Below are 24041 nucleotides of genomic sequence, written 5' to 3' on the forward strand. Positions count from 1 at the left end.
TATCCTGTGGAAATACTATACCCTTAGGGCAGGGGTGTCAAACTCATTTTCACTGGGGGCCACATCAGCCTCACAGTTGCCTTCCAAGGGCCAAAATAATTTTAGGACTGTATAAATGGAACTACTCCTTAACTGTTAAGGAGTTAAAATTACATTCAGCCCTTTGAAGGCAACTGCAAGGCTGATGTGGCCCCCGGTGGAAATGACTTTGACACCCCTGCCTTAGGGAGAGAAGCCCTAAACTACGTAACAGTCTCTGGAAAGGTCTTAGCTTTATGTAAAGTGTCAGTGAACAGCCTTACACTCTCTAGACAGTTAAACCTGGAAATTAGCTCTGGGTATGGCTGTGTTGCTCATAATATGGGTATTATTTACACCAATTATGGCGGCATTTCAAAAAAAAAATGGACCTATAAAGTCAAGTTACAAAACTAACTAAATAAAGAAATGAAGTCAAGTTACCATTGAAATGCCAGCAAGACATTGCTTCATATATTCCTATAAGAGAATATCTACTTTGAGAGATGATTTGAAAATGGAGAAATACAACCTTTTTTTCCTTAAACACAAATTGACACTCAAGGTTTATCGATGAAATCTAAAATAACATTTTTAAGGAGCTATTTTTAAGTTTAACAATTTTCCTTTTAGACTAGTAACTCTTTATATTTAAGATATTATAGTTGACAAAGCGCTGTCCCTCCCATTCTCTGATCCACATAATGATCTAATAAGGTAAGAAGAGATACTAATCCAACCCAAATAACTACTCATGTGACATAATTTATACATCACAAGCTCTTAATGTCCCATCAATAGTTTAACAAACTTTTCAAGGGAATAAGCATATAATCCAAACAGCTTCAGACACCAAAAAAAGATGACTGTTCTCTTCCTTTAATTCATGATTTTCACAGTATAAAGCTAAGTCTTTTCTACCTTATAGAAAATCTCAAAACAGTAGATTTATTATCAGTTCATATTAACAGTTTTATTTTAAATTATAATTCTTTAGCTCCTTTACTTATGAGAAGGCAAAATATAGGTGCTTTAAAAAATTCAATAGAGAATTTATTTCAAATAATACCAGTGTATTTACTCAATAGCCTAATGTGAGTACATACATATTATCTGTAATAACCATATAATGGTATTATAGAACTATCTAACAATAGCCAGAGGGGAGTAGGGAGGGGAGAGTGGGGAGAGGGGTTTACAGGAACTACTATAAAGGACACATGGACAAAACCAAAGGGGAGGGTGGAGGTGGAGGCAGGGGGTGGGGAGGTGGGTTTGGCTGGGGTGGGGTGGAGGGGTAGGGAGAAAATGCAGACAACTGTAATTGAATAACAATAAAAATTTTTAAAAAAGATTTAAATAAAAAGTGGTTGGATGAAACTTAAATTTTTGTTAGGAAAGTAAACTGACTAACATCAAAAAGACGTTTCCTAGAAAGAGGCACCTTTGGCACGTCAAGCAGCATCCATGCAATGAAGGGGGAGGCAGGGTGCAGGATGAGGGCACCTGACAAGCGCAAACAGGGAGGACGGGTGCTAGACACCAAGCACCCCTGTCCTTTAACTCCTTCTGAGTCCTACGTCTAAGTCTCCACCACTTTTCCCAATCCTATAAAAAAGAGCAGCCTGTGTACTTCCCAGCCTTCCAGGTACTGCCTGACCTTCTGTGCTGGCTACGACCTGAAGCATCAAGAAGCCCGGCAGTGACTGTGGAGACAGCCCGAAGACTGATTTATGCCACTGGGTAGAGGCTGGGCGTGGGCGGTTTTGTAAGCTACCCTGGCTGTCAGTGTTGAGGGCCGAGACTTCGAGTTAGCATTCTGTAATTAATCCTATCACTTTGTAGTCTAAGTATTTGTAATAACTCACTCGACCTCTCTTTTCCTGAAAATATCTCCGGAGAAAGAGCCTTACCTTTATCGCTCAAGCAATCCTTTTAAACTATTCCCAGCATCCCTGAAGCCACAATAAAACAAACAATAACCAGAACCCGACCAGAAAATATTTAAAAGAGCTTTAAGAAGAAAAACTATCCAGATCAGGCTAAGAGTGTGTGGAAAAATAAATGGTGTTAGGTTGCTTACCTAAAATAAGTAGCAATGCAGAGAATTACCACCAGCATAGGATAATATATATAGAATCCATCTGCAATAAAGGATAAAACTTTCATGGAACCCATAATCTGAGGAGCAAGAAAAAAGTTAAATCAGTACCGTTCTATATTTTTATTTTTACTATCATTAGAAAATTCACAAAAAAACACTTCAGTAACTTTGGACTTTTCAAAAAGTATAAATAAAGCACTGAATGATTTTTAAGTTCTCCTCCTAAGAAAAAAAAATTGTTACTGATGTGATGACTGTTGACTAAATTTATTGTGGTAATTTCATAATATATGTATATATCAAATCATTATGTTGTACAACTTAACCTAATGCAACTTTATGCTGATTATATCTTAGTTTGCTTATTTATTAAGGTTTTCTCCCAAAGAAAATTAATATTTTCTAAAATCACTGAAAATTATCATCTACATTAAACTATAAATATAAAAGTTAACATTATTATAGGTCAGGTCTATTGTTACTACTCAGCTGGATGAGCTACATGAACCAAAAAACATTTTTTTATAATAGAAAGGGGACGGGACTAATTAAAGAGCATGTATAAATGACCCACGGACATGGACAACAGTGGGGGCATTGACTGTGGGAGTGGGGGATGGACTAGGCGGAGGAGGGCAAAGGGGGGAACATTGGGACAACTATAATAGAATAACAATAAGAAAATCTTAAGAAATAAAAATAAAAATAAATTTTAAAAAGCAAAATCACTTTTATCTAGTCATTAGTAATTATACATACAACCTTTAAAAGAAAGTTTTAGTTATTTAAAAAAGATCCAAGTAATGCTACAGAACTTTTCTGCATCAAAAAAACCCCCAACAACAGAACAATAATATCCCATAGAGACAGTGAATCCAAAGAACTCCACTTTCTGACCATACGTACAGATGTATAAGCTGTTGGCTGCGTATTCTGGTGAGAGATGGAGGAATCCATGTGGGTCAAACCCAAGAAATTAAGACATAAAGGAGGAGTCAAGCGGCAAAATAACCTGCAATAAGCGTATGAACAGAATATATAAAAAATAAAGCAGCAAAATTATTTTGTATTATGTTGAACTGTATTAAGAACATTTCAGATCACTGTAACTATTATTTTCATCTATCTGTATTATATATCTTTTGAATTATTAATGTGACTCTCCCATACTTACTTGGGAGACACTCTGAAAATCCTATTCATCACCTCTTCCGTAAAAACATCAATACCTACAAGGCAAAACTCCAGTCTCGGCCTTTCTGCTTTGGTGGTGCTGCCACTGCTTTATGCCAAGAATGTGTGAAGCGCCTCTGCATGTGCATGTCCCAAACCCACCAGCTGTGCGACCTGCCTCAGCAGCGTGACAAGGGCGGTAGCTTCCTACGGGTGAACTGCGCTCACTACCTGACAGACCTGAAGTCGTACCAAAGTACGTCACTCTGATGACTACAGGTATAAAGAACTGTTAGAGCTCGGTTTGTCCAGATAAAGAGAAACTTACAGAACCACAGGGGTGAGAATAGGGCAGAGGAAAATGGAGGGTGGGTGAAAAAGGTGAAGGGATCAAGAAGTACAAATTCAGTTACAGGACAGTCACAGAGAAGCAAAGCACAGCATAGGGAATACAGTCCATGATAGTGTAACAATGATGTATGGAGCCAGGTGGGCACTTGAAATATTGGGGCGGGACCACTCTGTAAATCACACAATTGTCTAGCCGCTATGCTGTACATCTGAAACTAGTACAGAATAATACTGAATGGAAACTGTAACTGGAAAAAAAGAGAGGTAACATGAGGAGTGCTTTTGTGGTGATAGGATAGTTGTCGTTACAAAAATCTAAACACACACACACAAATAAAAGATAAAAATAATGAGAATTAAATAAGGCCTGCAGCCTAGTTAACAGTGTCAATGTCAGTTTCCTGGTTTTGGTATTGCTGAACAGTTACAGAAAATGTCTCCACTGGGGAGGCGGGGTGAAGGAGGTGGGTGAATGCTCACAGGAGGACTCTGTATGTATCTGCAAGTTCCTATGAATTTATAGTTATTTGGGAAACAGGGTGAAAAAAAAGTCTTAGAGAAGCTTTGTATGCAGATTCCTCTGCATATCTGCCTAATCCAGCCCTTATAAACACCCTCAATGGGACTAGTTTAACAATATGGACAAATAACAGTTTGCTCGACCTAGCCCAAGCTGAAGTAGCCTCTTGACATTTGTGAAGTCTCTCAGTAAAAATTACTCCTGTTGGCTTTCTCAGTCCTCCGCAATTCAGTCTGAGTCCACTGAACCTCAAAATACTTTCTAGGTCTGTTCCGGGGGGCTCCAACCTTTGGGCGTCTCTGGGCCACACTGGAAGAAGGGTTGTCTTGGGCCACATATGAAACACAAACACTTAACGAAAACTGATGAGCTAAAAAAAGGTTTCAAGTAAGTTTCCCATTTTGTGTTGGGCCGCAGCCATAGCCACCCCAGGCCACATGCGGCCTGTGGGCCGTGGGTTGGACACCCCTCTCAAATGTTTCCATTTTTTTACTAACCGATTTATTGAATCTCTCATTGGTAAATCCAGGTGCACTATGTCTTTCTTTTCAATCCTAATCTAACATACCTATTTTAACTTCAATCTTTGTGTTATTTAGCTAGCAATCAACAAACAACTAATTAATATTTAAACCTAATCAGTTAGTTCAGAGAAATACAGGTATTAGTGGAATTAATATTTAAACCTGGTCAATTAGTTCAGAGAAATACAGGAGTTAGTGGAAGACCCAAAAGCAGCCGGAAACAAGAGAGAGAGGCCCACGAGGGCACATGCAGTGGAGATACACCCCGTGTTTCCGAACGCAGTCTACTCACATGCCACTGAAAAGGAGGCTGTAAGCGTCAGTCTGGTGGTGTGAAGCCAAGTAGTAGTAGTTAAACACGCGGATCCTGAACACAGTAGAATACACACAGATACTGAGGAAGAAGATGGAAAGGAAGCAAGCAATCTGAAAAAACAAGAGCACACAGACGAAAAAGCCCAGATTAAGACTAACGGGCTGTAGCACTTTGTAAACCGTCGCAGCATTAGCCTTCACTTCCAGCTAACAAGTGTTGGCAATTCTAAAACTGAAATATATTAGCAATGGATTTCTTAACCACTTAAGAAAACGAAATTATGGAAAAAAAATCTACATTTCACATCCTATCCCTAAGTCCCGAATCTTCCTCCTGAAGGGAGCCTGCTCTCCCTTTCCCTGGGCAACTCTTCACATGAAGGCTGTAGGTTAGGTCGCTTCACTGGCATAAAGAGAATCCATACATCCTCATGAGTATTTCACACTATTCTATATCTTTTCATTTCTCCTCAAATATGGTCCTTACTCGTTTTTTAAAAAGATTTTATTTATTTTTAGAGAGAAGAGAAGGGAGGGGGAAGGAGAGGGGGAGAAACATTGATGTGTGAGAAACACATCAGCCAGTTGCCTCTTGCACGCCCCCAACTGGGGACCTGGCCCACAAGCCAGGCATGTGCCCTGCCTGGGAACTGAACTGGTGATGACCTTTTGGCTCACGGGCGGGCACTCAATCCACTTAGCCATACCAGCCAGGGTTGCCCTTGGTTTTTATAGTCTGGGTAAATTGATGAAGGTCATTTTTGGAAGTTTGAATAACAACACTGGGAAACTTTACTGTTTTCATTATTGCTAGGAGAAATATACGGAGACAAGCTACTGCTGTTAAGGATTGCACTATGGACTGACATTTACTGGTAACACGTTTAAAATGAACTGACCTCGATATAAATATAATTGTACGTTTTTTCGGCCAACTGAATGAAGACTGCAAAGAGGGACAAGACAGGGGTAGTGCTGAAGAATGTGCACTCTGACCACACGACAATCACAGAGAAGATGGACAAGACCACAGCAAGTATTCTATAAAACCACGGTCGCAAGAGACATTCCCAGTACCATTCTGGAAGATAAAAGAAAAAATGATTAACCATAAAGGAGTAACAGGGTATTGACACTGTTTCAAAATATCTCCCTCTCAGATGCATAACTACAAAGGGAAAAATAGCCGTCTCCCAGTGGAGGAAGCAGGCAGACACCACCCCAACCAAAGGATCACCAGTAACGGGGCAAACAGCTCACGTGTGCTCTGCTGTGACGTACGATGAGAACACAGCGTTGCTGCTGGGGTATTTCTGCCCAAAATACAGAGCCTGCTCCTAATCATGAGAAAACGTCAAACTCAAATTCAGGGACACTAAAAAAACCAAATTGGCCTGTAGTCTCCAAAAACATCAATGTCATAAGACACCACAGACTTAGCCACTGGTCCAGATTAAAGGGGACTAAGGAGACATGGCAACTGAATGCAGTGTATGACCAGGGAGTTCTCACACACATTATTGGGACAGCAAAATCTGAATAACGTCTGTAGGTAATAGTATTGTTCTGATGTTAATTTTTTGACCACTATATTCAACACTTGGTTACGTAAGAAAATGCCTTTATTTTTAGAAAATATACACTGAAACATTTAGGGGTTAAAAGGCATCATGTCTGGATTCAACTTTGAAAAGATTAAGGGAAAACAGACACAGAGAGAAAGAAAATGAAAATGGTAACATGTTTACACTGGGAGTCTGGGTGAAGGATATATGGAAATTCTTTGTTTTTATTTTGGCAACTTTTTGTTAAGTCTGATTTTAGGTAAAAATAAAAGGTAAAGAAGAAGAAAGCTCACAAAATTGAGGCTGTATTTCACTTCATTCATTGAAGGGCTGGCAGGCGGGCGGGCACTCAATCCACTGAGCCACACCAGCTAGGGCGGTCCTTAGTTTTTATAGTCTAAGGCTCCGGCCCACTCTAAATACCTTCAACCCTACTCTCAGCACAATTCCTGGTGACTTCAGTGTCCACGCTGGTGATACTCCTTTGAAAACTCAGGTCTTTCACTCCTTTGCCGTCCTCTCCCCCAGTGACTCTGTCCTCCACCCCATCTCAACTACCCGTTGCCTAACTCCACCCCTTCCTTATAATCTCACTGCAGTTTCCAGGGTCCCAACAGCACCTTCGTCTGTATTCCAACCCCCCTGACTGCCTCAGTCTGGAACGCTATCGATTTATTCTACCTTTTCATTGCCACTTAACACCCTCCTGTCCTGCACTGCTTTCTTCACTCAGCTCAGATTCCACAGTCTTTGCGGTAACCACTCTCCAATATCCCAATCCTTTTGCTTCCTCTTACTTCCCTATACTGGCTATACTGAACCACACCCTGGCTGCCAACTCCCTGGCTACCCGAGCGAGCATCCACGGAGCTGCACATTGCAGGAATACGACACACAACTTTGTTGACGCGCCTCACTTTGAACTCTTAATCACTGGCTTCAAGTGGACCCTTAGCTGTACCTGGCTAGCCTGCTATAATTCACCAATTTTCTCCCATGCACCATCTCCTAAGCAACTATTTTGCACCTTTTCTTCTTTCCTCAATTCTCCAAAATGTCCTTCCTTATAGTTACTCCCAGCACTTCACTGGACAATCCAAGCTGGCAGAAGAAAACCTCCCCAAGTTTCCACTACTACATCTTCTCCCCTGCTCAGGTACATCTGTGCTCTGTCTCCTAACCTAAGGCTTTTCTCTTCACTGTTCACTACTTCCCATTTCAGCTCCCCTGTACACAAGCATTGTCCCAGCCGCTCTCCTCTTTCTCGTCAACTGTCCTCTGGGGCACCATTCTCAAATGACATGCTGATTTCTCTTGACCCTACCATCCTCCTTTGGCTACTACCTTGTGCTCCTATTCCCTTTTACAAGGAACACCTTGAGAGTTTTCTGTTGCTACTGTTTCTACATGCTCTGCTCCTTGCAAATAATCTCCAATCAGGTTTTTTTTACTCTTACCCCACCTCACCTCTCTGAAATCCAGTGGGCAAGTCTTAGTAGGCATGACAATCAATCCACCTGCAACATTTGAAAAGGTACTTTATGCACCCTTTTCCTCAAAAGACTTCACTGTCCTGTCGTCCTATCTCATTGGCCACTCCTTTTCTAGTCTGCTTTGCTGGCTCCTCCTCATCAGCCTGATGTCTGAATTCTGGAGTGCCTCACGCCTAGTCCTCAGATTATTCCTGCTCCACCCCAATCACTTCTTTGCTGATTTTGTCCAGGCCCATGGCCCACCTGTCCTTTAACGACACCCCAGTTTACACTTGCAGACCAGATTTGCCCTCTGAGCTCCCATTTCTAAAGCCAACTACCAACTCAGCATCTTATTTATACATTTATGTGCATTGTATATTGCTTGTTTTTCTCACTGCACAAGGGCAGAAATTTTTGTCTTTTCTATTCATTGATATATTCCAAGCACCAACAATACATAGCATGTAAGAGCACAAATATTTGTTGAATGAATAAAGACAAGTGTCACAACATTCCCTCATTTAATTAAAGTTCTTCACTGAAGATTTCTGAGATATTTATTATGACCACCATTATGTCTTCATACTGAAGGTCAAACATGAAGAGAATCAAGTGAACCTGAGTATCTGTTTGAATATCTAAAGCATACAGAAGTTTTGATACTATGACACTGGTATTTTCATTAAATTCTTCCTACTAAATTTGTTAACAGTGATTAAAGTGTGATATATAATCATAAAGGAGAAGGCAATAATTATCACTCTTGAGTGTAGGTTTTATAAATAGACTAATAAATGTAAATAATCAAAGAGTACTTCTTAGGGGAACATTTTAGTAGTATGTCAAGAATGAAGGATCACAACTACCAACAACTAAACCTAAAAAACAAGAACAAAAACTAAGCAAACTAGAACAGGAATAGAATCAGAGAAATGGAGATCACATGGAGGGTTATCAGTGGGGAGGGGGAACAGGGGAAAAGGTACAGGGAATAAGAAGCATCATAGGTAGGCACAAAATAGACAAGGGGAGATTAAGAACAGTAATAGGAAATGGAGAAGCCAAAGAACTTACGTACACAACCAATGGACGTGAACTAAGTGGCGGGAGGAGTGCTGGAGGGTAAAGGGTGCAGGGAGGAGGGAGACAAAGGGGGTAACAAAACTGGGACAACTGAAATAAATAAATAAATTTTTAAAAAATAATTAAGGAGAGACCCAAGTTTGTGATGTAAAATTGCTTAGAATACTAATTATTTAAGTATGTATTATATATACAAAATATGCTTGATATATTGCATATATTTCTGCACAGAATTTTGGTTATCTGTGAAATAACCATGCAAAATGATACATTATATATGACAAGGAAAATAGTTTTTTGCAGGGGGGGGAATTTATCAGATACATAGTATTTCCACATAGCATAAGTCAAATAATATAAATACAATTCAACTCCACACTGGTGAAAATATATACATTTTTCTTAAGAAAAATTATCATCATTAAACTTTGAAATTTATATCAAATTACATACCAACTGTAGGAGTATAAAAATATTGGATAAATCTATTTTCTGGCTCCGGTGATTGAAAGGTGTGAACAAACTGATGAGTAGCACTAGTTTCATTTTTTGCTACATCTTCTAGATAAAATGCTTGTTCCAGAAGAATCTGCCACTGTACCTGAGTTCGACGATGCCTCTGAACTGAATAAATAACCTAAAAAAGAGAACAGTGTATACGTCTGTCCAGTGTTCTGATCCAACAGTGGCTCGACGCCCCATTAAGGAGCCCGTTTCCGTTGTTGCAACGATGGGAACTGTGAGGGGCACTTCCTGCGTAGGGCCAAGGACGTTACCATTCTGTAATGTAAGTGCTATGTTCAGCGACTAATCCCCTCCCCCAAGTGCCAGCAGCACCCCTGTCAGGAAACACAGAGTTAAAAACATTTCATTCAGAATTCCTTTTTTGTGGGCAGTGGTTAAAATTCTAGAATATCAGTAAGTAATACGGTTCCCAGTAATCAAGTTACCTGTTTATGCAGTTTCACCAGACTCTTTTCACTAGGATAGGTGTTATGCTTTTCATCAAAATCTTCGTAATCATCCATGTTCCTGCCCATTTTTTCTTGATACTCTGTAGGGCACTAAAAGGAACAAGTAGACTGGTAGAAATCTTATTTGCAAAAAGATGAAAATTTTATTCTTATTACAAATCTTTCATTCTTGGGCATTTCTAATTTTCTCAAAAGTATGTTTCTTATTGTCCTCTCTAAGTAACTGGAATTTCAGTTGATGACATTTTCTTGAAAATGTTTTAACAGATGCATTGAGTTTCTCCTCACTGCATCACATGAACCTTCGTGCTCAGCTATAGTAACCAGCGGGGATGGGGAGGGCAGGGCTGCTCACCTATATGAAGCAACTAGTGTCTGAGAGGATCAGTCCAGGTAAGCACCTAATGAAACTGTCAGCGATGTTCCTAGCTAAATAATGAAGAAGAATCACAACAAATTGAAGATGTTGAATTTTTGAAAAGAATAGAACTGAGAAACAAATACATGATTTGAAGTTATCTGTCCTGTTAGTCATTTATTATCTATATGAACTCGGGCAAGTTAGTTAACTTCCCTGAACAGGTCTCAAAAGGTAACAAATATAAGAGAAATGATTAGAGAACTGACTTTCATGACTATCATCTTAGCTGAACGGAACACTAGCTAATCACCAGCACAGTAAATTTAAGATACAGGCAGAGAGACAGCTCAGTGGTTCCACAGTTACAGAGAAGATAATCGGGGAACTCGTGTTGTGAATAATCATTTTTGGAAGTATATGGATATTCCTAATTCAATAACAATACATCAAACCTTAATGGTATGGCTTCTTACTAAATATGTGTTAAATATCTCAAAGTGCCATGCATTTTACAGTATGTGAAATACGCCTTTAGTGACCACATTCAATGACACTTTTATACACTGTAAGGGTCCATCTCCACCACTGTGTCATGGAATACGGCCAATAATTAATGTTTAACTTATAATAACAAAGGGACAAATTCTATGTACATATTACTACTGGTTTATATGGTCAATCTTTCCAAGAAAATGAAAAGGAGTCGGGAAGACTTTGGTTACAGGCTGTTTTCATACTTACAATATAGAAACTTTATTTCACAGGCAAACACATGCGAATGATTTAATTACCTTTTTAAGTATTGTGTCAACACATTTTCTCAATGGGTGGTTATACTTGATGCTTTCATTCACTTTACGAACCTCCTATACAACAGTGAGAAAAATTAAAATATTTCCATTTCTATAAATTGGAACATTTCAAATGAGACTGCTCTAGGTGTAAATATATATATTCTCACAAGTTTGATTTCAACCCAAATTACTTAGCATTTACATGAAGTTCCCTTAGCTGAATACAAGTTCTTAAGAACACAAGGAAAAATACATACCTCCTATACAAAGTTGTACAGGGTGGGGCAGAAGTAGGTTTATAGTTGTTCATATGGAAAGTAATACAATAATAAATGCCAATACAAAAATACTTTTGCTTACTCACAACCGTAAACCTATTTTGCCCCACCCTGTAGAACAGCTCTCTCTGTACCCTCACACTTTGTATTACTCTGTAGATTCACTCCCTTGTCATTCGTTTACTTGGTACACAAAGATAAACATAAAAAAGTCACAAGGGATCAAATTTTGCAATCCTGAAAGAATAGGGCTGTGCCCTCTCACCTTGCTCATCAAACTGAATTATCTCGTTATCTAAAATTCAGGGAAGAAACCAGAGGAAGCAGAGAGGTTACCAACGTCACAGGGCACCTGCTCCTTCACAGTGGGAGACAGCTCCACTGCGTCACCACTAATGACTCATGCCATGTTTACTGAGAGCACACTACATACAGGCCAGCACTGTGCTCTGTGTAAGGTCACCACCATCCCTAGTAGAGGGTGGGGTGGGAAGACATGTTGTTATAGATGTTCAACTAAGATTAGAGTCTAGTGATGAAATAATTACATAAGCAATTTAATGAGTATGAAAGGCATAAAGGGGTTAGAGGGAGGGATCTTTAGAACCATAGTTCTAAAAGAATTGTAATACTCTATAATAGTAATAAAATTTTTAAAAAGTTGAAACCAGCCCTGGCTGGTATGGCTCAGTGGATTGAGCACCAGCCTGTGAACCAAAGGGTCACCGGTTTGATTCCCAGGCAGGGCACATGCCTGGGTTGTGGATCAGGTCTCCAGTAGGGGGCACACAAGAGGCAACCACACAGATATTCCTCTCCTTCTCTTTCTCCTTCCCTTCCTCTCTCTCTGAAAATAAATAAATAAAATCTTAAAAAAAAAAAAGAAGTTGAAACCACTGTTCTAGACAGAATAAACAGCACATGAAAGGCTAGGAGGCAAAAGAGAACTGACCAGAATATTGAAAAGAACATTCTGGTTGTAGGGTGGAGAATGGCCTTAAGGTACACAGAACTGGAGGCAGGGAAACCATGTGGCATATCGACAAAGTTATGAAAAAAATATTTATAACTTATATGCAAAAAGTCACTATCCTTAATATACGGAGAGCTCTTACAAATCAACAGAAAAATGGAAAGATGCAAAAGAAATACAACTGGACGATAAATGAAAAGATATTCAAGCTCACTAAAAACAATTATAAATTTTAAAATGAGAACAATTTTCTTACAAAATTATTTTAAAAAAGATATCAGGTCATGAGGTAAGATTGTGGGGAAACATGTCCTCCTATACCCAGTAAAATGTGGAAGGTAATTTGGGAATATCCATCAAAATTTTAAATATGCAGACCCTCTGAATAATGTGTGTTAAAAGACCTTGCTCCTATCAAGGAGCTTAGTCTAATGAGTTTGAAAACACCTTCTTCAAAGTGAAATGGTGAGGGAACGGCTCTGTAATTTAGGGTGGAAGACTGCGATGAACTGATTGTTCAAACCACAGTGAAAAGCATGAGGAGCCAGCCCATCAAAGGCACAAGAATACTCCAGATGGAGGGACGGTACGTAGGAAGGCCTTTGGGCAGAAAGGAACAAAGAGTTTCAAGGAACTAAGACAAGTCCAGTGTGACTTGGGAAGAGGCGGGGCCTGCGAAAGCCCTTGATCAGGCAGAAGAACTGCTTCAGCCATCGCAGCAGAAGTCCTTAACAGGGCATCTGAGGTCAACAAGTGAGGCCTAAACACGGGAGCAACAGGACAAGCCGTGGGGTTTTAAAAGGTGCTTGAAGCATCAGGATACAACACTTTTCCATGACTAAGCTGTCCTAAAGTTCCACTGACTTGTTAGCAAAACTTTGAATGTAAACTACACAGTCTGCCTATATACTTACGTTGGACATATAAATTCCCTTTGCATTCTTTAACCACATTAAAGTAAGTACTGAAACAGTTAACTATTTACATTTGCTGTATTTATTACAAGTTTCCTTCAGAAGTTCATAGTTGTTATAAAGTGTGGAAAGTATTTAAAACATCAGCCTATTTTCATCATATAGAACAACATAACCTGGAGCTCTGCCATCGCTGTGCCTAATCAGTTCTCTACTAGGCAGGTCAGACAGCACCCATGCAGCCAGGCGGACAGGCGGACTCAGCATAAATAAGTAGCTGTTTCCCCCTCTCCAAATCCTCTACCTTAAAAAATTACAAAGGGTTCTCTCTCTCTATATGTATCAGTTACGTCCACTTGATCTAGTGCGTCATTTAAGTGCCACAACATCCTTGTTACTATTTGGTTTAGAAGATCTATCCATTGTTGACACTGGGGTGGTAAGATCCCCTACTACAAGTGTGTTGCTGTCTACATCTTTCTTGAAGTCCTCCGAGATTTTCCTTGTATATCTGTGTGCTCCTATCCTATGGTCTAACGTCAGGAAATTGGCAGTTATCTAACTAAACTGCGTCTTTGAACAGAGAGGATTGGGAGAGAAGAGAAAAATCCAGGGCACAGGAGAGGTAATGGAAGGAAATGAATGAATGATGATTAACAGTAGCAGTTATAAAATAAATGCATCTGGGGAACTCCTGATTGAGTTTATAGAAATGTTGGGAAAATCTATGTATGTCGTGATAAAGTAGTCGAATCATTATTAATAGGACGTTGACTTGATTTACAGTCAGTTGGTATGCTTTTCTGAAATAACTAACTAGTGTTAAGAACGTGGTCTTTAATGTTGAGACAGAGCACATCTCATAGACGTAAGTTTACTGAACCTTAGCCTCACATGTTTCAAACTTTAATACACTAGTTAATTGTATCTGCTTAAACTATTAATGATGTTACAACAACAACAACAACGATAAAAGATAGAAGTGACATCTTTGGCCATGCGGCAAATACCCTGTGAATAGCTTGACATGACATATGAGTTTTATTAATGCTCCAAAGAAAAGTAATAGGTAGATACACAGATGTAGTATACATTCACTTCAGAGAGCAACAGAAAAACACTAAATGGTTTTTATAAAACTGCATTTAGAAGATTTTACAGATAGCTAAAAAATACAATCCCTAGTACAATAAGAAAAGACAACTGAACTTTGGGGTCTGTTAGAAGATGTACTCAAACCAGTGTACCCGAAGTTTTCTTCCAAGTAGACCATCCCTGTCTGGTTCCGTGCTTCCTTCCGCACATCTCCCTCAGACTGACAGCTCTGGACCCCAGAGTCACGTCTCTTCCCTGCTCACTCGGTGGCAACGATTCCTCGTTGCCCATCCCGGTCAAAGCATCAGCTCAAGGCAGACTGCCTGGCTCTATCACTCACTGGCTACATGAATATGGGAAACAACCTCAGTGTAACTCATTCTCTTCACTTATAAAATGGGAACTGAAAAAAATTCTCCCTCATAACGTTGTGAGAATTAAATGTATTAGCATATGTAAATTTCTCAGAAAGTCACTAGTAAATAAGTAAGTCTATACAGTTGTTGGCAATTATCATCACCATTATTAAGTTTGAGGAAGCAAACAACCGGCGTGAGAAAGACAGAGGCTAAAGATAAGGGCGGAGAGCTAAGCGTGGGCCCAGTCGTTTTTCCGGAGGCCGGGCAAACCGCTCTGCACTTTACCCCAACGTGAATGCCAGGCCTCCAGCAGGAGGCTAAGGCGGAGGGTGACATCATCAGTATAGCACGCTTCCCGGAAGAGCACAACGTGAGGGGACTACAATAGTCCCTCTTAATACCAATAATCCAATTGTATAACAGCAAAGTTTTATAATTTGTTATGTTTTTGTGTATATTATTGAAATTTACACTTTCAACAACTTGATGAAGTTAGTTCAAGTCATCTGCATTTCACAAGTAAGGAGAAGTGCCTTATTAAGGGTACTTAGAGTAATTAAGAGGAAACGAGTTATTGACACAAATTCCCACGCAAACTGTTCCCTAAAGAGGTTTCCAGACGTGGTGGGATCACTCTGGGTTAAACTTTCAGCAAGAAGTGTGTTGTGATCCGTAATTTTCACTCCCACTCTGTCAGGGTAACCATATAACATCATCTACCCCAGAAACTTTCGAGAGTAAAAGAGGGCACTCTAGAATTCACCCAAAGACAACAAGCATGGCCCTACACTGGCGAGTATATTTCCCGACTCTTAGAAGGTGCAGATGACCTCTCAGGAAGCTGAACCGCCAATGAGAAGCCATCCTAATGGATGAGACGTTCTTAAGAACTGCAACACACCAAGAAATATAGTCTGAAGTCCTTCAAGGTGTTAGCAAGGACAATGAACTCCCTATGTGCCCACAAGGAGATACACTCAACTTGCTGTTGACTCTAAGGATAAGCTTGCCTACCTCCATGACATCTTCTAAAGTCTCCTCTGCATCTGCTTTCTCTGTCATCAATTTGGCTGCCTTAAAGTAAGTTTTCATAAGGAGGTAACCTCTTTTTGCTCCGTTCCAGTACGACCGAGGAATTTCCACCAAGCCGTACCCCAACAACAGCACAAGGAGAAACAGGCCCCAGGTATTTGCAGCAGCTATCCCAATTGTCTGCAGCTGGTTCCTAAGGGACAGAAGTAGACAGCTGTGACAGAAAAATTTTTCCCACAAAAAGGTAAAATCAAACTAACAAGTGTTAAATGGTTTTTCAGAAAACCACCACCCTAAAGGATGGCTAACATTTTACATGAAAAAATTAGACCTTCGTATCCTCAGCTACCCTTTTAGTAACAGCAAATGTATACCCTATTTTCCATCTTAGTAATATGGATTACTCAGGTATTTCCCTACTTTCCATCTTAGTAAAACAAATTACTCAGATATTTTCTGAGGAATCTATAAGACATATAACTTGTGTTTCTTGATGAAATGTGTTTATCTACATATGTGAGATAAAAATTAATTTTATAAAATGGAAGTATACAAAGAAACAATGTTAAGAAGATGATTTTTCTTACCATTCTAAGTGCAAATGTGGGTTTACAGCTACATAAATTAAAAACGCTCCAAAAATCAGCAAATAGGTGCCATAGTAGATTGCATTCTCTATCAGTGCAGTTTTGATCTTTCCGGTGATGGAAAAGCCCCCTGATCTTGCATAGGACTGCATGAAAGGTAACAGGATCCTGGACGGGTGGAAAAAAAATGATTAAAAACACCTGATATATCTTTTTAATCTCAAAATACCAGAAGTATGTGAATCTCAACTATAATGTATAGTTCTTTTCACAAACAAAAAAATTTGAGTAATTATTAATACCAAACAAACTAAAATAGGGGACTGAATATTTCTGTAATATTAAATTTGGGGTAGAACAAAGCATATTCATGGGAGCAAAGGCGATCACAATGACCGTCTGAGAATACGACAGTGAGTGATTTACTGTAAGTCTAAAAAAAAGGTTTTAAAACCTTTATGAAGAGCTCGGACTATATCCAAAGAATAAAGAGGAACCATTTTCTTTAACAGATAGGAGACATGATCAAATTTTAGTTTTCTAAAGACTGATAAAGTGTCAGCATGAAGAATGGTCTTAAAGGGAACAAAACTGGAACTATTTGTGTGGTAAAGAGCAGGAGGGGAGAAACTGAAGTCAATATGCTGATTTTGTAGCACCAGGACACATCCCAAAGGAGCTGCACAGGAAGTAGCTGGCTACACAGCATCAAGGCAGGATTAGCAACACACACATACCCAGAGTCATCACCACACTGATGATACTGAAACAAATCAGTGTGAGATCTGGAAGGGTGAGTATGTAGAATGAGAAGCAAAGACCTGTGGCTGACCCCTGAGAAATATCTACTTTTAAAGGAGAGCAGAAAAACAGGAGGAGGAGAGGCCAGCAAAGGAGACTGACAGAACAGGAGGGAGGCATGGAAGAAAACTCAGCAGGATGTATGGAGTAGAACCCAGGGGAAGCATGTGTTTTAAAGTGGAAACGGAGAACAATTAGAATCAAACGCTGCCAAGAGGTCAAGTAAATTAAGAACCTGGGAGTGTGAGTGGAAAAGTGGGGGTAGGAAAGAGTTCAGTGCGTTGAGGAAAGAGTAAGCAGTGAGGAAATGAATACACTAAATACAGACAATTTAAGAAGTTTGGCTGGGTAGCATAAACTATGATACATTAAAAAAATAGAATATTTTACAGACATGAAAGGGTACCAATACATATAACACAACACAAAAGAGTCTTCCAAGTATATAAGTATGCAGGTGTGGCACCCCGCGCCCTCCTCCCCCACCCCCCAACTCCAGAAGACCACAAGCAATTGACCTTTGTGCTCCAGAAGAGACCAGAAGCAATCAGGGCGGCATCCAAGCCGTTGTGTTCCAAAGAGAGACAGGACACAGGACGCAGATGAAGAAAATCATCGGTCAGCGGATGGAAGGATATTAGGGGAATTGCCGGACTGCAGCTTTTATCTGATCCACCTCCTTCCTGAATGCCAAATCCCTCACCTACACTTCTGCCCCCTTATAAAAAGGCTGGCTTGAAAGGAAATGTAAGATGGTCTGTTAGGGTACAAACCTACCATCTTCTCAGATTGTGGGCCATCTGAATAAAGCGCCCATAAAGATTCGGTCCCTGTCTCTGCTCATTGGGTCTGGCAGGTGACAGGCAGCACAAATGCCGGCTTTTCCGGTTTCATGTGGACATTGTTAAAGTTCTTTATCGTCATCTCAGTGCTGGTTATATGGCTGTATTCACTTCGAAAAACATCAAACTAAACACAATCTGTGCACTTTTCTATACCAGTTTATACCTCAATTAGTCTCCAAAACAATTTAACTGTGGTAAGGAGTAGATCACTGAGGTGGAAGATAGAAAGCCGGAAAGGGTCGGAACTTGAGACTTTTTGTTTCTTTTTTTTTTAAGGATGAGAGAATTGTGCACGCTTTGCTCAGATACAGGTGAGTACAGGTAAAAAGGGCTGAAGAGAATGGGTCGTATTTCAGGAAGAGGGGTTAATTTTAATAGCGACTCTTCCACGTTTGGCGGGGAAGGAAGGGAAGATGGGTAGGCAGGAGCGGCGATTTGTTGGTGAGACGCTCACACAGCTGCCATCTGATGACTCCTATTTTTCCTGTGAGGCAGAAAGTGAAGACCTTCAAGCGGAGAGGGCAGTGTTTCTGGGGTGAGAGAGTCACACAGGGCACCGCAGAGGCCTGAAGCGAGTGGAAAGACTCGCTGCGCAGAACGAAGAGCACACAGGCTGCAGAAACAAAGTCTGGCAGCGTGGGGGGGGGGGGCGGGGCCCCCGAGCTGAGTTCCACGAAGGTCAGCTCACAGGGGCGCCACCCCACCCTGCCGCAGGACTTTTCTCTTGCAAAGCTGAAGACCTCTCGTTTTACAGCTCCGTTGTCTGCAGGGTTTCTAACATGCTCAGTGAACAGTCAAGTGTGAGTCTGGAGCAGAGCAGAAACACGAAGCTCTAGTGGGTAGAAAGAAACATCTGGAGTGCAACACAGGTCAGTGAGAGCATGGCTATAACGAAAGCTGGGCAGGGAGAGCCAGGTAACAGGATGGCCAAACGTGGGACCCCAGGGAACGTTCACAGTTAGGGAACGGACCACCGAAATGGAGCCCAGGAAGGAATGCAGACGGCTGGGCTGAGGAAACCAGGACCCAGGAACAACGATGCCCTTAGCAAGAGCAGTTTCCCACAATGATGGGACTGGAAGAAGCCTGTCAAATTGAAGGTCAAGAGAGAAAGCAGTAACTGGAAGGGAATGGTGACAGGGAAAATTATTTATTCTATTTTTTTCTTGTTTGTTTTTTCTTTTCATTGCTTTTCTTTTAAGATGGTAGAGACTTGAAGAAGCAGAAAGGCAAAGGATAAAAACTTAAAGAGAAACGGTAAGTGACATGAGTAAATTCTAAAATATGAAGGTTCACTGAAAAAAAATCACTTCTCTTTTTACTTTAGCCAGAATTTGAAAAATTTTATTCTTTACTACCACTTACCATGTTAGAAATTGTGATGTCCAATATACTACCCTCCAGAAAATTGGCATGATTCCATCAGGAATGTAACTCCATGGCTTGAAACATGGATGTTGGCTGTTGAATAACAATTTAAAGAAAATTAAACATAAGTGATGACTAATTAAATGAATTATACAATCAGTTTGTATATGGCAGTTTATTTACATTCAGATTTTAAATTATTGACTCCAACTTATAAAATTTCATATAAAACTTAAAATCCAAAGCTGATTGTCAAACTAAACAAACATACACAAAGGGAGAAACACAGTTTGAGGATGTAACGTTCACTTAATAACTAATAATGTAACTATCTAAAAACGAATGTGTCGTGAAATTAAACCTCTGATATGATTACCTTTAAAATCAATGACTGTCTTTAAAACACACTCACCCCATTTGTGGGGTTGGTTATTTGGGGTACGGGGAGCAGGGAGGAGAAAGACATTAGGTGATTAATTCCTGGAAATTAGAATGCTAACTACTCAGCCACTATAGCATAGCTCCTGTGGAGATACATGCCAGCACCTAAACATAAGTGTGTTTGAATTTTCTGATGATATGTGTGTCTGACCACAGATTCTTCCATTAACAGTCAGTCTTCCTAGACTGTGGGGGTATCCTTCAGTCCTAGGGCTTCCAATAATCCACAGTTGCTGATCTATATCCAATTTTTAATGATGCTTCAAAGGGGAGTATCTATATTTTAAATTTACCCTTACTCAAGTTATATTTAAAAAGTAAAATAAAAGCCACATAAAAAGCATGCACATACTACTTAAGGCACTGGTAAAAACTATAATCAATATTTATTAGTTTTTTTCATCTAAGCTGGTGTATACTTGAACAACAAAATAACCCCTGGTGCCAGAAGTTAGACATATCTAGCCAGTTTTGTAATTCTATTTGGAAGGCAATTGCTATGAGCAGAAGTGAACTGATAATTTTTCAATGAAAAAACTAAGAGACAGCATTGAAATCAATGATGGAAAACTAATGTTAGCCCAAAATTTTCTTAAGAAAGTCTGCCATACCTTGTGTTTTCTATTATGAGATTTCTCTGCTGGATCTTATCTTTTATAAGTAAATGTTTTTGTCCTATAAGCTGCTGTCTACTTTAATACTGGCCACGAATTGTTTAGATCATCTTCAATAGCGTATCTTGTGGGTGGAAGGAAGTACGCAGTACAAACATAAACATATACTTCTCTCCTATCTCCCACATTATTTTCTCAGTAAGACCCACTTATTAAAACGTGTTTAACATTTTTTGAAATAAAAAATTCACCTTTGAATTGAAGGTTAACAAACACACACAGAAACATTTATTAGGGTATTTTTTTCACTTGGAAGTTTGATATGAATTCAATATAACCTTTTGATAATTTGAATTTTATTCATTCTCTTTGTAAAACTGTAACAACTTCAAAGGATGTGCAATATGAAAGGAATATTCCCAGATACAGAATAACCTCCTTGTGCTGTAATACACACCCTTGTAGAGTAGGCAAAAGAGAAAATGCATGCCCCGTATTATAGCTCAGAGAGTGGCTGAGCGGGGAAAACAGTTTTTGGAAGTCACATTCTTAGTAAGGGGTAGAACCAGGACTAAAGAATCAGGGCTTCTCCAAGTTTCTCATTAGCATCTACTGAAAGGCCTTGTGCACCAATAAATATTTAAAACTTATTTAAGATTTAAATTTAAACAGAATAAAATGTAACTAAAAGTCTACTAGCAAAGGATGAAGGTGGGGGGAGGGGTGAGTAAAGAATGAACATAAACTTTTATAAATATAAAATCCAGATGATTAAAAACTGACAATTTTAAACAATTTGGCTTCTACAATATGGAAGGAAGGAAGAAAGGAAAGAATGAAGGAAGGAAGGGAAGGAGGGAGGGAGGGAGGAAGAGAGAAAAACACAGAGAGAGAGGGTACCTCGGAGCCGGGGTAGCAGTTGCGTACAGTCCTGTGCCGTTGCTACTCTCAGGAGGGCTTGAGTTGGCAGCGGCGTGTTTGCACCGGTTGTATATCGTCTAAAGCAATGAACGCACAGTTTAAAAATGAAAATCAAAAGGTTACCAAGCACTTAAGGGAGATTGGAGGGTATCAACCTATCTGTCCTAAATTACCTTCCTGGTTATGCTTTTTAGTGATCAAATTAACGTTAAATTCAAAATTCAAAATGTAAGTATAACCTTACATAATTTAACTGTCTTGGGACCTAACATATCTCAAACATGCTGATTACAATTGTCTTTTACATTTTGAAAATCAGTTTCACCTCTTACCGTACTAACATCCAACGGCAGTATGAAGACAATAAGGAAGCAGAGATACCAAGCTAGTAGTGTTCCAACAATTACAAGTCTATGCTGTTTCTTAAAGTCTCCATATCGATGAAGTAGAAATAATGCCAGAAAAAAGACAAAAACAATCTCGAGTCCCAAAGCTGCACCACTCATTATTGAATCTTCACTCTAACCAAAGTAATTCACGTGCAGGGCTGGGTCATATCTGTAAAGTGAAAAAAATAATGCAGTATTAATACAGGAAATGACCACTTGGAAATTTACTAAATATTGTTTATTAATGTATGAATAAATTCTTTGGAAAACTGTCAGGCTTTACAATGGACTACAAATAAGATGAAAAGGATAATTCCTACCCTCAAGTTCTTAATATCTTACTTTTAAAGCATATCTTAAAATTTTACATAAATTATATCTCCAGGAAAAAAGGCATCTTAACAAAGATTACATCACTTCTAAAAACAGTACAAAATAAGAATTCTAGATATGAACAGTTTCAATACAGAGTCATTTGGAGCTTGATCCTTAATGTTATACATCCCAACAAAACATTTTACACAAACATGCTACTGACTAGATCCTAGGGAGTTAGAGATTCTATAAAATAAAGTTTCTAAGTCACCCACAACCCATTACTTAAAATTCTGTAAAAGAGATGGAGGGAGAGATGATGGCAAGAGAGATGGAGAGAGACCACTGCGTGAAACAGTACTTTTCTTCACTGCTAATCTTGTCTAACAGCTTTCAGAACTCGAAACTCTTAATTCATTACTGCGTCACAAAATATACTTATCACTTTCCATTGGTCTATATAAATCTTATTTTCTTTAAAGAAAGTTACTTTACCTATTTTATATGTATAAAAACTTATCAATGATTACTGAATAAAGTCATACATTAAAAATATTTTTATTATAAATGCTGGTAATACAGACATAAGCAAATGCTTTATTTGCTGTATCTCTACTCATAAAGTAATTTACTCTTGCTAACTGAAGGCAGTATGTAATTTTCACCTTTGTAAAAACCGATATCAGATATTTTTTAAAAGTTTATTTACTTATTTATTTATTTAACAGAGAGGGGAAGGGAGGGAGAAAGAAGAAGAGAAGCATCAACATGAGAGAAATATCAACTAGTCAATTTTATTCGGTATTATATCTCAAGTCTCTAATACAGTATCTGGCATATAGTAGATATTAAAAAAATATTTGTTGAATAAGTAAGTGAATGAATAAAAAACATTACTGTATACTTGTATACTATTTTTAATTACTGCTGACTTCAAAGGCAGTGTAAAACTTGTTATAATAATCCAAAACTGATTTTATAAATACTTACTACAATTCAAAAGGCTTAAAAATATGTTCATTACTCAAAATTTCAAATTTCACAATCTACTAAAAAACTTACACCACCACAGAAAGAGAGTCAGATCTTATTTCTAAGACAACATGAAGTGGTTAGGCAGTAGCTTGATGTGGGATGTGCTAAGGAAAACCATGACCATCTTCAAGATCTAGCTCTTAAGAAAATATTATTCAATATGCATTAACATAATACCTGAAAATTACTTTAGGAATTTGTCTGAAATTGTCCAGTGCAAGGAAGGTGACGATCATAGAAAAAAGACTATCAGAGATTGCCAAGGAAATGCTAAATGAAGTATGACAGAATGAAGTGATAGAATATTACTGAAATGGTGTTTATTAAGATTTAATAACATTATTACATTACCGTAACATTAATTGAAAAATAGATACACACATTTTTACATAACATGCATAAAATGAGTAAGACAATAATCATATACATGCAGATATCAATAATAGGTGGTAAGATTATGGGCATAAGCGAACCACAAAATCACAGTTATAAACTTGCAACTAGCTAATAATATATGTTTTTTTTACAGTGTTTCAGTTTTTTGTCGGTTTCATTGCCAGTACTTTAAAATGTTATAGATGAGTGAACAGAATTAGGAATCCCATATTCTGGTGAAAAAGACATGATTTGTTTCATCTCTTCCCGTACTCATTAGTCTCCTACTGCTGTCATAAGCAGTTACTGTAACATAGTGGCTTAAAATGACACCCGTATTTCATAGTTTATGTGAGTCAGATATCCAGGCCCCATATGGCTCAACTGAGTTCTCAACATTGAAATTCAGGAGTCAGCAGGTTTGTGTTCCTTTCTGGAGACT

At 38.9% G+C, this 24041-nt stretch overlaps 1 protein-coding gene across 2 annotated transcripts in view; it reads right to left on the reverse strand.

Annotated features, from left to right (window-relative positions):
* LMBRD2 (LMBR1 domain containing 2) overlaps positions 1-24041 on the reverse strand; it is a 44102-nt gene that overhangs the window by 13079 nt on the left and 6982 nt on the right. For both annotated transcript variants that reach the window (XM_024578429.4, XM_024578428.4), the window contains exons 2-13: positions 21818-22043; positions 21465-21562; positions 19507-19602; positions 16496-16663; positions 15891-16101; positions 11255-11329; positions 10079-10192; positions 9582-9765; positions 5905-6086; positions 4983-5116; positions 3029-3134; positions 2102-2199 (exon numbers count right to left, since the gene is read on the reverse strand). In XM_024578429.4, the coding sequence (XP_024434197.2) occupies positions 2102-2199; positions 3029-3134; positions 4983-5116; positions 5905-6086; positions 9582-9765; positions 10079-10192; positions 11255-11329; positions 15891-16101; positions 16496-16663; positions 19507-19602; positions 21465-21562; positions 21818-21991 (1640 nt within the window). In that variant the 5' untranslated portion in view covers positions 21992-22043. The remainder of the gene's footprint in view (positions 1-2101; positions 2200-3028; positions 3135-4982; positions 5117-5904; positions 6087-9581; positions 9766-10078; positions 10193-11254; positions 11330-15890; positions 16102-16495; positions 16664-19506; positions 19603-21464; positions 21563-21817; positions 22044-24041) is intronic.

The sequence above is a fragment of the Desmodus rotundus genome, chromosome 1, assembly GCF_022682495.2.
Source record: "Desmodus rotundus isolate HL8 chromosome 1, HLdesRot8A.1, whole genome shotgun sequence".
NCBI classification, from domain to species: Eukaryota; Metazoa; Chordata; class Mammalia; order Chiroptera; family Phyllostomidae; genus Desmodus; species Desmodus rotundus.